The sequence below is a fragment of the Micromesistius poutassou genome (assembly GCF_964030765.1).
Source record: "Micromesistius poutassou genome assembly, chromosome: 18".
NCBI lineage: Eukaryota > Metazoa > Chordata > Actinopteri > Gadiformes > Gadidae > Micromesistius > Micromesistius poutassou.
Window position 1 is genome coordinate 9,397,259 of NC_140288.1, and position 12,500 is coordinate 9,409,758.

General features: G+C 47.4%; 1 protein-coding gene across 1 annotated transcript in view; it reads right to left on the minus strand.

The window, feature by feature from the left end:
- Nucleotides 1-12,500, minus strand: part of LOC311363346 (voltage-dependent calcium channel subunit alpha-2/delta-1-like) — a 57,351-nt gene that overhangs the window by 25,050 nt on the left and 19,801 nt on the right. Inside the window, 3 exon segments of the mRNA XM_084483295.1 lie at nt 2,337-2,454; nt 3,711-3,746; nt 4,436-4,495. Coding sequence (XP_084339421.1) covers nt 2,337-2,454; nt 3,711-3,746; nt 4,436-4,495 — 214 coding nt within the window.

The following is a 12,500-nucleotide window of genomic DNA, read 5'->3' on the forward strand; positions in this document are numbered from 1 at the left end:
CAGCCGATATAACACGCGTCACTCTGGAAAACAAACCACTGATCCAAGACAACCACATTTTGACATGGATGTTATTTGGGTGGATGTGGTTCAGCGTATTGTATTTGGGTCTTGTATATGTTGGTCTCCGCCGGCCCCCAGAGGCGGAGGGTCAGGCTCTACTGGAAAGAGGCTTAACGTTATTTTAAAGAAGGCAGAGAGAGCCCCATCGCTGGAGGGGAGGGAGAGAGTGACCGATTCGGATCAGTTGGATTATTCAGGAGCTCGGGGATCCAGACGGACGCGTCGGGTCTGAGACTACGGCCTTCGGGAGCCGAGACGCACGGAGAACCCAATTACCCTGAAAAGTGGTGCGCAGCCCGCTGCTGAGAGATATTCAGGGTTCGGAGGGGGGGGGGGGGGGAGGCGGGGGGGAATCGGTCAGACTCGAAAGCCGAGGGGAGCCGAGGGGAAATAGACTGGAGTGCAAACTTTTCGCTGTATCCTCCCTCCAGCACACCCCGACGAATAGGCCATTGCTTTGCCAATTTCTTTCAGTAATGTCAGTATTGCTGCTTTTCCATAGCTGTACCAGCTTGACTCACCTCGACTCGCCTCGACTTGGCCCACCTTTTTTTGCATTTCCATTGGCAAAAAAAGTACCCGGTACCTGGTACCGGGTACTTTTTGTAATACCACCTCCATCGAGGTTCCAAGCGAGCGGAGTAGGTACTTTTGTGTGACGTAAACAGGCTGCTGGCCACTGATTGGTCAGCGGCTGCAAACGGGAATAATCACTCAAAGTTAAGTTGTGTCCAGCGTGGCTGGAGTCCACGGACCCGCTCCCGAGGGGGACACAGATCAGCATTTCGCTGTTCCATTTTTGTGTTGTTCCTTTCCCAGGGCTCAAGTTTCGCCTCAATCAACGTTACCGTATGACAACAACAGATGCGCAGTCATTGCGCTTTTTATTTCCCATTATAACCTTTCCCGGGAATCTTGATCAGATTCAGATTTCCCGGGAATCCCGTCTCCTGGGATTAAAACCTAATGATGACCCGCCCATGTTGGAGAGGTTCTTTTCTACGACCCGCCCACATTGAAGAGGTACTTTTTTAGATGGAAACGCGACGTGCCTGGAACCAAACCAAGTCGTGGCGAGTTGAGCTGGTAGTGTCGGTGGAAAAGCGGCATAAGTGTGCCCAAGCTGCATTGCATTTGACTATCTTAAAAAGTAAAAGCAGCATGTTGCACGCTGGCCCCCTGGACCAAATAAATGTCATCGCTGTTGCTTTTTCCGATGGGCTCGAATGACTCACACACAGATGGCGCTGGCGCTGACGTGTTTCACCTCGACCCCCTGGTTGACTTCCTGAAGCATTACCTTGTATTATTTAAATACCATCGGAAAACACTTTTAATGTCTTCTTATAACGACAAACCCAATGCTTACTGGCTTTTTGCAATTCTTTGTGTATACACCAATAAACGTGCATTTAAAAAAAATGCATTAAAACATGCTGTCTTCGAATCAGAAGTGAACTACACCTAAAAACTACAACTCCCAGGACATTAGAACCCCCAGTATCAGTGGTGGCGGTGTCGCTGAGTGGGGCCGGACGCCCGGAGGTGCCAGTGTGTGTGGGAATGCGAGAGCCAGCTGGTGAACCCGGTGACAGGCAGGGCAGGGTGCTATCTGCTCGGCCATTGCCCGGTCGAGAGCTGGGTTATATATAGCGTGGAATGGCCTAGCTCGGCCCGGGCGTGCGACCAAGTCTAGAGAGAGAGAGAGAGAGAGAGAGAGAAAGAGAGAGAGAGAGAGAGAGAGAGAGAGAGAGAGAGAGAGAGAGAGAGAGAGAGAGAGAGAGAGAGAAGGGAGAGAGAGAGAGAGAGCGAGAGAGGGAGAGAGCGCTTGGAGGCTAGGTTCTGTGTCAGGAGAGAGAGGAGTGAAAAAGTGGACATTACAGCTGACAGAGTGAGAGAGCGAGAGAGAGAGAGAGAGAGAGCAAGAGAGTGTGTGTGTGGGAAAGAGAGGGTGAGGAGGTGAGGGATAGACTGGAAAAGAGAGACAGAGCAGAGGTAGCAGTGAGTGGCAGGTAAGAGAGAAACGCAGGTGTGGAGCGCGGATGTGTCATCATGTATAAAAGGTGTGAATCTACACCCCCCTGCACAGGACAGGGCAGGTGTGAGGGAGAGAGAGCTGCACCCACCTGAGAGATACAGGTGTGTGTGTGTGTGTGTGTGTGTGTCTGTGTGTGTGTGTGTGTGTGTGTGTGTGTGTGTGTGTGTGTGTGTGTGTGTGTGTGTGTGTGTGTGTGTGTGTCTATGTGTGTGTGTGTGTGTGTGTGTGTACTCACAGCCTTCATATATATCCGTTGGTATGTGCACGGCTGTGGTGTTGTAGGACACCTTCCGTTTGAAGTCGGGGTCGTCCTGGAAGTCGTCTGGGACAAAGCGTTTGTCCGTCTGGTTAATCTACAGGAGAACACAAACAGTTAAGACATGACGCTGTTAGAATGTTCTTCCAGAGGTCTGGACTTCCTTCCATTCCCTGTGAGCTATGGGGCTCTGAAAGGGAAACTAAATCATTTAGAGAGAAAATTTGATCATGTGCTTGATATCGTTTGTTATAGACCATAGAATTATTACATCTTAAAGTACTGGCTACTTCATCTTATCGCATCAAATACTTCACTTTGGTAAACTCTAGTGTTAGGGGCAATTTATGTTGCAAATATTATACGTTTTAGAAATATAAAACCATGCGTATTACAGAATCAAACTGCAGATCAAATGTGCATCTTCAAATAAGAATCACACCGATTAAAAAGACAGATGAATCCTTTAATACATTCATGCTTTGGAGTCACTAGTTTTTGAGGTTGTTTTCCTGTTAAATAACTAAAAATACTACTTTCAAAGGAAATGTGTATCCAAAACAAACAGAGTTGTGGGTGTTGTACAAGTACAGTCACATTCGACTCCATGACGTGAAATCATTTTATTGACGTGGGAAGAAATCGCAACGTACAACTGTGTTGAATGTAGAAGGACATTTAAACAGCTGATGTTTGAGTATAAACTGTCCTAATAGAGCGAACAGACGCTGGAAGCATTAAAACAGAAAGGGCAGGCAGAGGATGCTCAGTGTGTGCGTGCGTGTGCGTGTGTGTGTGTCTGTGCATGCTCGCATGTGTCATTAATGCCAGGGATACAGGCTGGGACAGTGGTGAGAGTGAGGGCATTGATCCCTGCTTATCCGAGCAGACGGATGACTTCCAGGGCCAGCGCAGGCATTGGATATCTCATGCATGTTCAAGTGTCCCTGGAGCATGATAGCAGAGCTACACTGCCCACGCAGACACGCACCCATCCAGCTCAGCAAAACCAATACAATAGTGGCAGGAGTCCCCTATATGAGCACACGTGCACATGCACACACACACACACACACACTGGACATGCACACACACACACTGCACATGCACACACACGCCTTGTCGTGCTGTCTGTTTTGGGGGGTTGGGGGGTCACAAACCCAGAGGCGATATGGATATGGTGTATATAAGCAGTAAGGCTGTATGTTAATAATGTTGTGCTAACACTATCTCAGCATAGCAGATGGGGTTGCCATGGTTATTAAGTCGCAATGGCCAGCCGAGACCCTCTGCCTTAGCTGTCGGGGGACACTGCATGCACGACTCACAGAGGGTAACGCAAAGCATACTCACGCCATCTTTGGAGTTGTAGTAAATAATCTCGTCTTCCTGTGTGAAATGGGAGAGATTGAGAGGGAGATGCAAACTGGTGAGCCACAAAGTCAAAAGATAGCAGGAATGTAGTAGCTGTATACAATAAAAGGTTGTGTTGAATTCCCTTTGTTGTTTCCTGTTGTCAGTGAAAACACTAGCAAAGTGCTAACAAGCTAGGTTAGCTTCTGACATATAACTGCCCTGGGGTATAATGTTTGCTGGCAAGCACCACCTGCCTACCACCTCAGAGTAGCAGCAACACAAATAGGGAACTCTTACAGCTTCCACTACTTCTGTATACAGCAAATGCCAACCTAATAGCAACTCAGCAACATTCCTATAAATGACATTTATGATATTTGCAGTCCTGTGTTATGCTTCCTTAATACACAAGCTAAGGAAGGATATTGCCTTAAGAGTGCACAGGCAAAGTAAGTGTGTGCGCAGAACGTGTGTTAGTGGGTGTTTATCTGTGTTGGGCCACACATATGGCTGTCAATGGGTGCTAATAATCTACTGATATGTAAAATGTAAAGCCTGATCTCATCTAGAGTCTTCATTGCTTTGTCTTAGTAATGAGATTTGCCATCCTATTATGATAATGACATTGGATCATGACTGACGTTCTGCAGCACTTGTTCTGTACTGTATGTAATCTAGCCGATGGTAATGGATTTATAGCAGACCCTGAGCCATCTCCTCACCGTATAATCATCTCTCCACTGGTGCTCCATCTGATATTTCTCCGCTTCTGAGGCCAGTCTCTAAAATAAATAAAGAAAATAGGGGAGAGAAAAGAGAGAAAGAGAACAAGAGAGAGATGGAAAGAGCAAAAACATTTAAATTATTTCATCAAGGTTTAAAGTTGAACTTTTGAAATCCAGTCAGGTCAATTATATAACCACTATCCAATCGGGCAGCTGTAAATGACAGACCCTTTTGGGGGGGGCTGGGGGGGGGGGTTGGTTCACATGTGTCACATGTGGTTCACAGGTGTACATTCTGAATTGGGTGTTCTACAAATGTCAAAAGAAATTGAGGTAGGATTTTGTTTGGAGCTGCAATGGCATAATGCATTCAGAAAGGACCCAGAATTTCAGACCCTTTAAGACTCTTTCCCACATGTTCTTGTATTTCGGCTCATTAATGTACACACAGTATTCCATTATCATAAGGATATCATTTTTATTAACTATTCATTTTACTAGGTATCACCAAAGCGGCCGGCTGGCCGGATACAGAAGAAGCACATTTGAGAGGGAAAACACCTCCGTTTTTTTTTCTCACCGGTGTAACACTGTAGGCTACAGTTGGCTGTAACACTAGTGTGCTAATATTAGCTCCCCGCTATGCTTCTTCATGTCCCAGATAGGGTCCTAATGACTAGGTTAATGGGTTTATGACTATGACTAGATTAATGGGTTTATAACAAGGGGGGGTTCCACCTGGTCCAGAAACACACTGCACTATTAATTTCCCCCGGGAAACAGCAGCACTCTCTCTCTGCACACACGTCTGCTGCTCTACTGATTCAGTCACAATCTCTGATCGGTCAATATCAAATGTATACATTAAATGATGAAGGATTTTTGATCAAATCACAAGATACGGTTAACAAGAACAAAAGTTGAACATAAGCACACAAAATAACACAAGCAGTTCCACATTACACATGAACATAATAAATAAATAAATAAATTCTGGTTAATGATTTTGAAATGAAACCCACAGAATTATTCTGCCAGAATGTCTTGCGAGCACGCAGCGTCCCTGAAGGCGCAGTAAACCACTATGCTAATTCTCCCAGACCCACTAGCCTAATTAGCTCACGCCTCCTGTGAGGAAACAGTTAACCAATCACAGCTCTCTGTTAAATGTCACGTATGCATTGTAAACTGCATGGAGATGTCATTATGAGGAGCAGTGATAATGACAAAAGACTTGGCTACAGGTGGTAGATATTGCAAGTACAGAGTGTCTTCATTAAGGAGCTCCCACACCGATATTTGCAAAACTGAGACAACCAACATTATGGCAGCATCACCGGCCCTGCAGCTTTCTCACTGGATGGCCCCAAGTTGCAAGACTGCAAAGATGAATGAATATATTTTTTACATTTGTGGTGGCGAGTTTGTGACGGCAAGAGAAAGCATTCCCATATCAAAACAAAAAGCAGAGGGTAAAAAAAAAGGAAAAACTTTGCTGTGTGGTTGTAAATCCAGCCTAATTGGGCCGTCAGAGTTCAGTTCCACTGTCCACATTGTTCCCCTCCCTTAATAAGTCTGGAGGTACACACACATTCTGACGGTCCTCATAACGCACAGCGACGCCAGGGGAAAGGCTCCCAGCAGAGAGGTGCGGGTTCAAACCTGTCCGCTGCTCACAGCACAGGCGTCCTCGCACAAGACGCACCTCTTCATACCTTTTAACGAATTTCTCCTTCGGAGGATTAATAAAGTTGTATCGTATACCTGCTCCTTAATCAATCACTGTAAGCAGCCTCAGACAAACACCTGCTCACGTGACTGAAGAAGTAAAATCAGAACAAGGCAGCGAGTCAGAGTGCTCACGGCCTTACGCGACGACCAGACAAGGTGGAGCGAAGGAACAGTCAACGGCACTTAACAAAATCATATCATACTCTGATTGGATAATATCCCCGAGCGCCACTCCACCATCCACGAGAGGACGTCTGCACACATCGTCGGAGGAAGCCCGTCGCCCGATCGCCGGGGATTTGGCTGATCTTAATGAAGCAACGAGAAGCTAGAGACAAGCATGCCCGGCCATCTGCCTCTGCAGCTACATGGTGGAAGACCTACGGGATCATATGAACGAGATACTGTAAATCTGCTCGAATGGTTCCAGCTGCTTGATACGGTGATGACAGGCTCATATTGAAACATATCGGCCAATGTTGTCCTCGGCAGTGTACGTTTTGTTTATTGTGGGTGAAATTTTAGTGCAAATACTCGAAAAATATGGTTGGAACTTTAGCCTCAGTTTCACACACACACACACACACACACACACACGCTAACATCCCTATTTGGTTTCCCTGACATGGCGGAGGAAGCCTGATTAGAGGAGGAAGTTGTGCCAAAAGACAAACACACACACCTCCACCTGCTGTCTCACTGATGAGTGCGGGGGGGACGGGGGGGGGGGAGGAGGGGGGAGACGCGAGCAGCTGTCTGGCACCGCTTTAGTCGGATGAGCCAGACTCCCCCTCCCTGAGTCGGGAGGGAGGGGGAGAGTCAGAGAGGAGGGGGGAGACACGCGGGGCAACAGTCTTGTGTGAGAGAGGGACAGAGAGAGAGATAGAGAGAAAGAGAGAGAGAGAGAGGGAGAAAGAGGTAGAGAGAGAGAGGTAGAGAGAGAGGTAGAGAGAGAGAGAGAGAGAGAGAGAGAGAGAGAGAGAGAGAGAGAGAGAGAGAGAGAGAAAGCGAGAGAGAGACAGAAATGGAGAGCGAGGGAGGCAGGGAGCGGGAGGGAGAGAGCGATAGAGATAGAGGGATAGAGAGAGAGGAAGAGTGAGAGCAATAGAGAGAGAAGTCTGTCTGAGCATGTGCAGGGGGGGGGAACACATCTTAAAACAATGGAAATGCTCGAGAAAATGTATCAGGGGTTAATCAACAGCATCTTCTTGATCCTCTTTCTTGCATATATATCTATATATCTATACCTATAGATATACATATACTGTATATATACACATGGCACATCCACATACATAATCAGTTATCCAACGCATTCTCCTCTGCCACAGAGTCTAAATGGTGAAGTGGTGGGCATCAAGCTGCTTAAATAAGCCCCGGGGGCGCCGTGTTAAGGGGCTGCTCTGACAGCCGGCCCAGCAGGCTACCTGTGTGGCAGCCGGCCGCGCAGGACAGCTGCCAATTAATGCTCTGGTACTCTGGTACTGCACACACGCGCACACACACACACACACACACGCACACACACACACACACGTGGCTCTCTGTCACCGCACTGCAGGACTGCGTGTCGTCTGTGATTCCCGACACTCGTCTTCTCCGTCCCGCGGCTTAATAAGCCAGACCCCACTCACACACATACTGCAGCCTGGCTGGCCGGTGGGTGGAATGGGTAGGTGTGTGCACCCGTGTGTGTACTGAACATGTGTGCCTGCGTGCGTATGTGTGTGCGTCCGTGCACACACGTGTGAGTTTGTCTGTATGCGTGTGTGTCTTTGTAACTGTGTATGTATGTGTGTGTGTGTGTGTGTGTGTGTGTGTGTGTCTGTGTGTGCACCTGCTGAGTTTGTGTGTAGTTTACACGTGTGCTTGTGCGCACACGTCTGTATAACTGTGTGGATGTGTGTGTGTCTGTGTGCGCACCTGTTTAAGGTTGTGTGTAGTGTACATGTGTGCTTGTGCGCACGTGCGTCTGTGTGTGTGTGTGCCTGTGTGTGCATGTGTGTGCGTGTGTGTGTGTGTGTGTGTGTGTGTAGGTGTGTGCATGCCTGTGTCTGTATGCATGAAGCCAGCACTTACTAGGAGTATGGCCGAGTGGCCGAGTGGCTGAGTGGCTGAGTGGGTGGTTAGCAGAGGCTGTCAAATATTGTGATCCTGTTAACTTGTTTGTCTTTGCTCTGTGGATCGACGATTATGAGTAGAAGATAATTGGCAGAACTAAGAGCTGGACCAGAATGACATTCAAAGAAGGAACTGAATAACAAAATGTGACTTTAGCGTTTGAGCACTTGGATTCTCTTGAGTATAACAACCCATTTTTGAGTGCCGTTTTTAGATGTCATTGCATTGTTGGATGAAATGCTAAATTCTCTCTTGGGAGAACGACGTCGCTTGCTTCATTCGAGGCTGGACGATGTTTCGATTTGACAAACTTCAGTCATGTGAATCCGTTGATAGCAACCAAAACATTTGTTCACACCGTTTTCATCTGCTGCCCGGCTGGCTGCTTCTACCGTCGACGCCACGGTGTGTAATAAATGGACAACCGAGAGAAACAGATGTATAGCGTCACTCCATTTGAGGTTCACAAACCAGACATGAGAGCGATATCTTAAGTGTGATGGAAGTCCATATCTTGGTGAACAGGGTCTAGCTCTTTCTTTCTCTTCGTACTTCTCAATTAAAAAAGTGTCAGTAAAGGTTTCAGATCAACACCGTGTGGACTGGCCACCGTAGAAATACACTTTACTTTTCACATTAAAAGCCCCTTCTGAAAGCCAAACCCACTCGTGCTAATTTGTTTTCTCTGGCTGATGTCTCAGTGGCTGAACGGGATACAAGGCGTGACTCCGAACCGTTGAGACAACGACGTAGCGAGGAGAACAGAGCGAAGAGACAAACAGAAAGCATGGCAGCCACGACAACTATCTGCTGCATGGACGCACACCTACAGGCGCCCACAACCCAAGTGATGTCATTTCTAGATCCATTCATCCTTGGCCATGTTATTGATGTGCCAAACCTGTTCCTTGATTCACATGTATTGTGGAATGTTGTGAAGTTTTACAATTGTCTTTTACTTTTTACTGTTTGACAACACCGCTGTTATTCAAGTATTTCTAGTTTCTCTCCTGGAGAACGTTTATTCACACCAGCAAATTAATTTTAGATTTTCTATCCCCCATATTTTTATATTTTATATATTATATAAGTCATATGTTCAGAGCAACATATACAATCATCCAATCAAGGCTGCTGCTACTGTACATGACTGATTTCATCTGATATCATTTGGAGCCACACACACAAATGTATTGGTCGTCCTTATACTGAAATAATGATCAAGCCTGTGAGCCAGTGTGTGCTTGATTGCCCCGTATACGCATGTGTGTGTGTGTGTGTGTGTGTGTGTTCACCAAAGCTGCTAGCATTCTCATAAATTATTTTTAAGAAGGTGCATCACTTCGCATTGCATGCAAAGCCAATCGGAACTAGAACATTATCACATTTGTTTTATTATCATCATTCATCAAAACCGTGATCCCGACAGAACACTGATTATACACCGCGGTATCATTACACGGTTTGCTGTAAACACCGGAAGAAAGAGAAGGAATAAAAGCTATTGTTGCCTTTGTGTTCTCGGAGTGAGTGAGTGAGGAAGTGTGCGTGCTGCTCTCTGACTGGCTAATGAGCCGATGGGTCTCCCATCACAGATGAACCACTGCCAACCTAAGCTTCAGAGAACAACAAGGCTCCTCTAATAATAATAATTATCTCCCCCACCCCACCCCCGCCACCTCCACAACACATCAACACCCATGTGCACCAGAGCCCAAAGCCAGGCCTTCCTCCTCAGACTGATATCTTAACCTGACTGTGAGTGCCTCATTAACGAGGCAGCGCTAAGCGGGAAACACATTGAGTGCTGAGACCACCCTTCAAGTTTTATTTACCAGGTGCGCGGCATGGATGAGAGAATGTAAAGTGAAAAAAACTGAAGTGTGTTTGTGATGACCACGTCGCTCGGCAACCACAGAGTCATGGCAACCTGCAGCATGGAGGATCAATGCTCTGTGGGAATTGCCCATCCCTTCCCCCAACACACACACACACACACACACACACACACACACACACACACACACACACACACACACACACACCAAAAACCAAATTTAACGCCAACAACTGATAAATGTACGCTAGATGGAGCGGTGGCAATACGAAGATAAATCAATGGAATGAGTGTCGGAGCTTCTGCTGTCTTCTCTCCCAAAGTGACGGCCAGCTGAGGCAGAGACTCTGCTGGGGATCCAAAGCCTTTTAGATCTGCTGCCAACGTGCTAATGCAATCCCCTGACCGAAATAACCCTCCCAGATCAATACTCCAAAACACAATGTTTGTCTAGTCTCTCTCTCTCTCTCTCTCTCTCTCTCTCTCTCTCTCTCTCTCTCTCTCTCTCTCTCTCTCTCTCTCTCTCTCTCTCTCTCTCTCTCTCTCGCTCTCTCTCTCTCTCTCTCTCTCCCTCCCTCCCTCCCTCCATCTCCCTCTCGCTCTCTTTCATGCCTTTGATGAGACAGATGTCGACATGGACCATTGTCGTTTTCTCTAGTCTGTCTTCTTCCAGCCCTCTCTCTCTCTCCCGCTTGCTCGCACACACACGCAGACGCACAGACACACACACCCACACACACACACACACACACACACACACACACACTTCGATATACTTTCTTGATAACTTGACTTGTGATGTCAACTGTCTCGCAGCCGGCCGGCTCTGTCTGGGTCTGAGTCTCGGGGGGGGGGGGGTGGGGGGGGGGGGGGGTCTTGGCAGTCGGCCATCTTGCCAAACGAGGAGACACTTCCTTCATCGGTCGCCGTCCTGAAGCGGGCCGGGCCCCTCAGAGGACGCCTCAAGATGTCCTTTGAATAATCCACTAAATAAATTGAACTTAACTGAATGGGATGGTGTCGTGAGGAGGGGTTTGAGTCCAGTGGAGATGAAGTGCTCAATCTAACCGCCGCCAAAGACGCCCAGTGCCTAGGTGATGGACTGATTACATGTAGTCAGGAAAAGTATGTCATAAGTGACTAATGAGCTGATGATAAGTTGGCCTACTGTAATAATAGGTTTAGGTGAAGATGTATATTATATATTAACAGATGAAATGCCAACTGGGCTGGGCTTTACTGAAGCTTATATACACAAACAAAGCAATCAGCACAAAATATTGTCTGCTGGTGGCTGGGGTATAACATGTTTGTCGTTGACAGCAAAAATCAGTTAAAATAAAACCAGAATAAAGGGTTGGAAAACATTGGGTTTTATTCCGTTTGGTTCCGATGTTGACCACATGAAGGCACATTATAGGAGAGGTGAATAACCAATGAGGAGAGAGTAAGAGGAGGAACACACACACACATACACACACACACACACATTCAAAAATATGATATCAAAAAGAGTTATGCTCTGAGGACCAGGTAACAGAGGCAGGTGTTGATGTCACCGTGTGCACCAGACACACAGGGAGAAAACAAACTGACCAAAATGTGTGTGTTTGTGTGTGTACACACCTGCTTGGTGCCATGGAGTCACTACCGATCACACTGTCAACTGTATATTAGAGCGAGTGATAGAGAGACACAGAGAGGAACTGATCGATAAATGAGCAGGGAGATTTTAAAAAAGAAATAGGAGATTAAGAGATGAAGTGAGTAGTATAGTGTATAGTGGAGTAAAGCAGGTAAATCAGAGAGAGAGAGAGAGAGAGAGAGAGAGAGGGGGGGGGTTGGGGTGAGGATGGTTGGGCGGGGATGGGGTTGGGGTGAGGAGGGGTGAGGAGGGGTGAGGATGGGTGGGTGAGGAGGGGTGAGGATGGTTGGGCGGGGTTGGGGTTGGGGTAAGTAGGGGTGAGGATGGGTGGATGAGCAGGGGTGAGGATGGTGGGCGGGGTTGCATCTGGTCCTCTGGTCCTCTGGTCCTCTGGCTGCATGGCAGCACACAGCAGCAGCTGGTATCATCAGCCTGGACAGCGGCCCAAGAGGAGCGGGGACGCTACACACTGTGTAGCGCGTGTGTGCGTGTGTGTGCGTGAGTGTGTGCACACGTGTGTGTGTGTGTGTGTGTGTGTGTGCGTGTGCGCCCGTCTATGAGTATGGAATCAAGGAGAGACACTAATTAAGTGAGCAGGCTGAGTGAGGGAGACAACCACGCACAAAGGAGATGAAGATGGCTGATTATCGGGGTGATTACAAGTGATTAGCGTGTGTGTGTGTGGATGTGGTATACCATAGGCAAACTTCAGTCAATGTGAAAGAGAG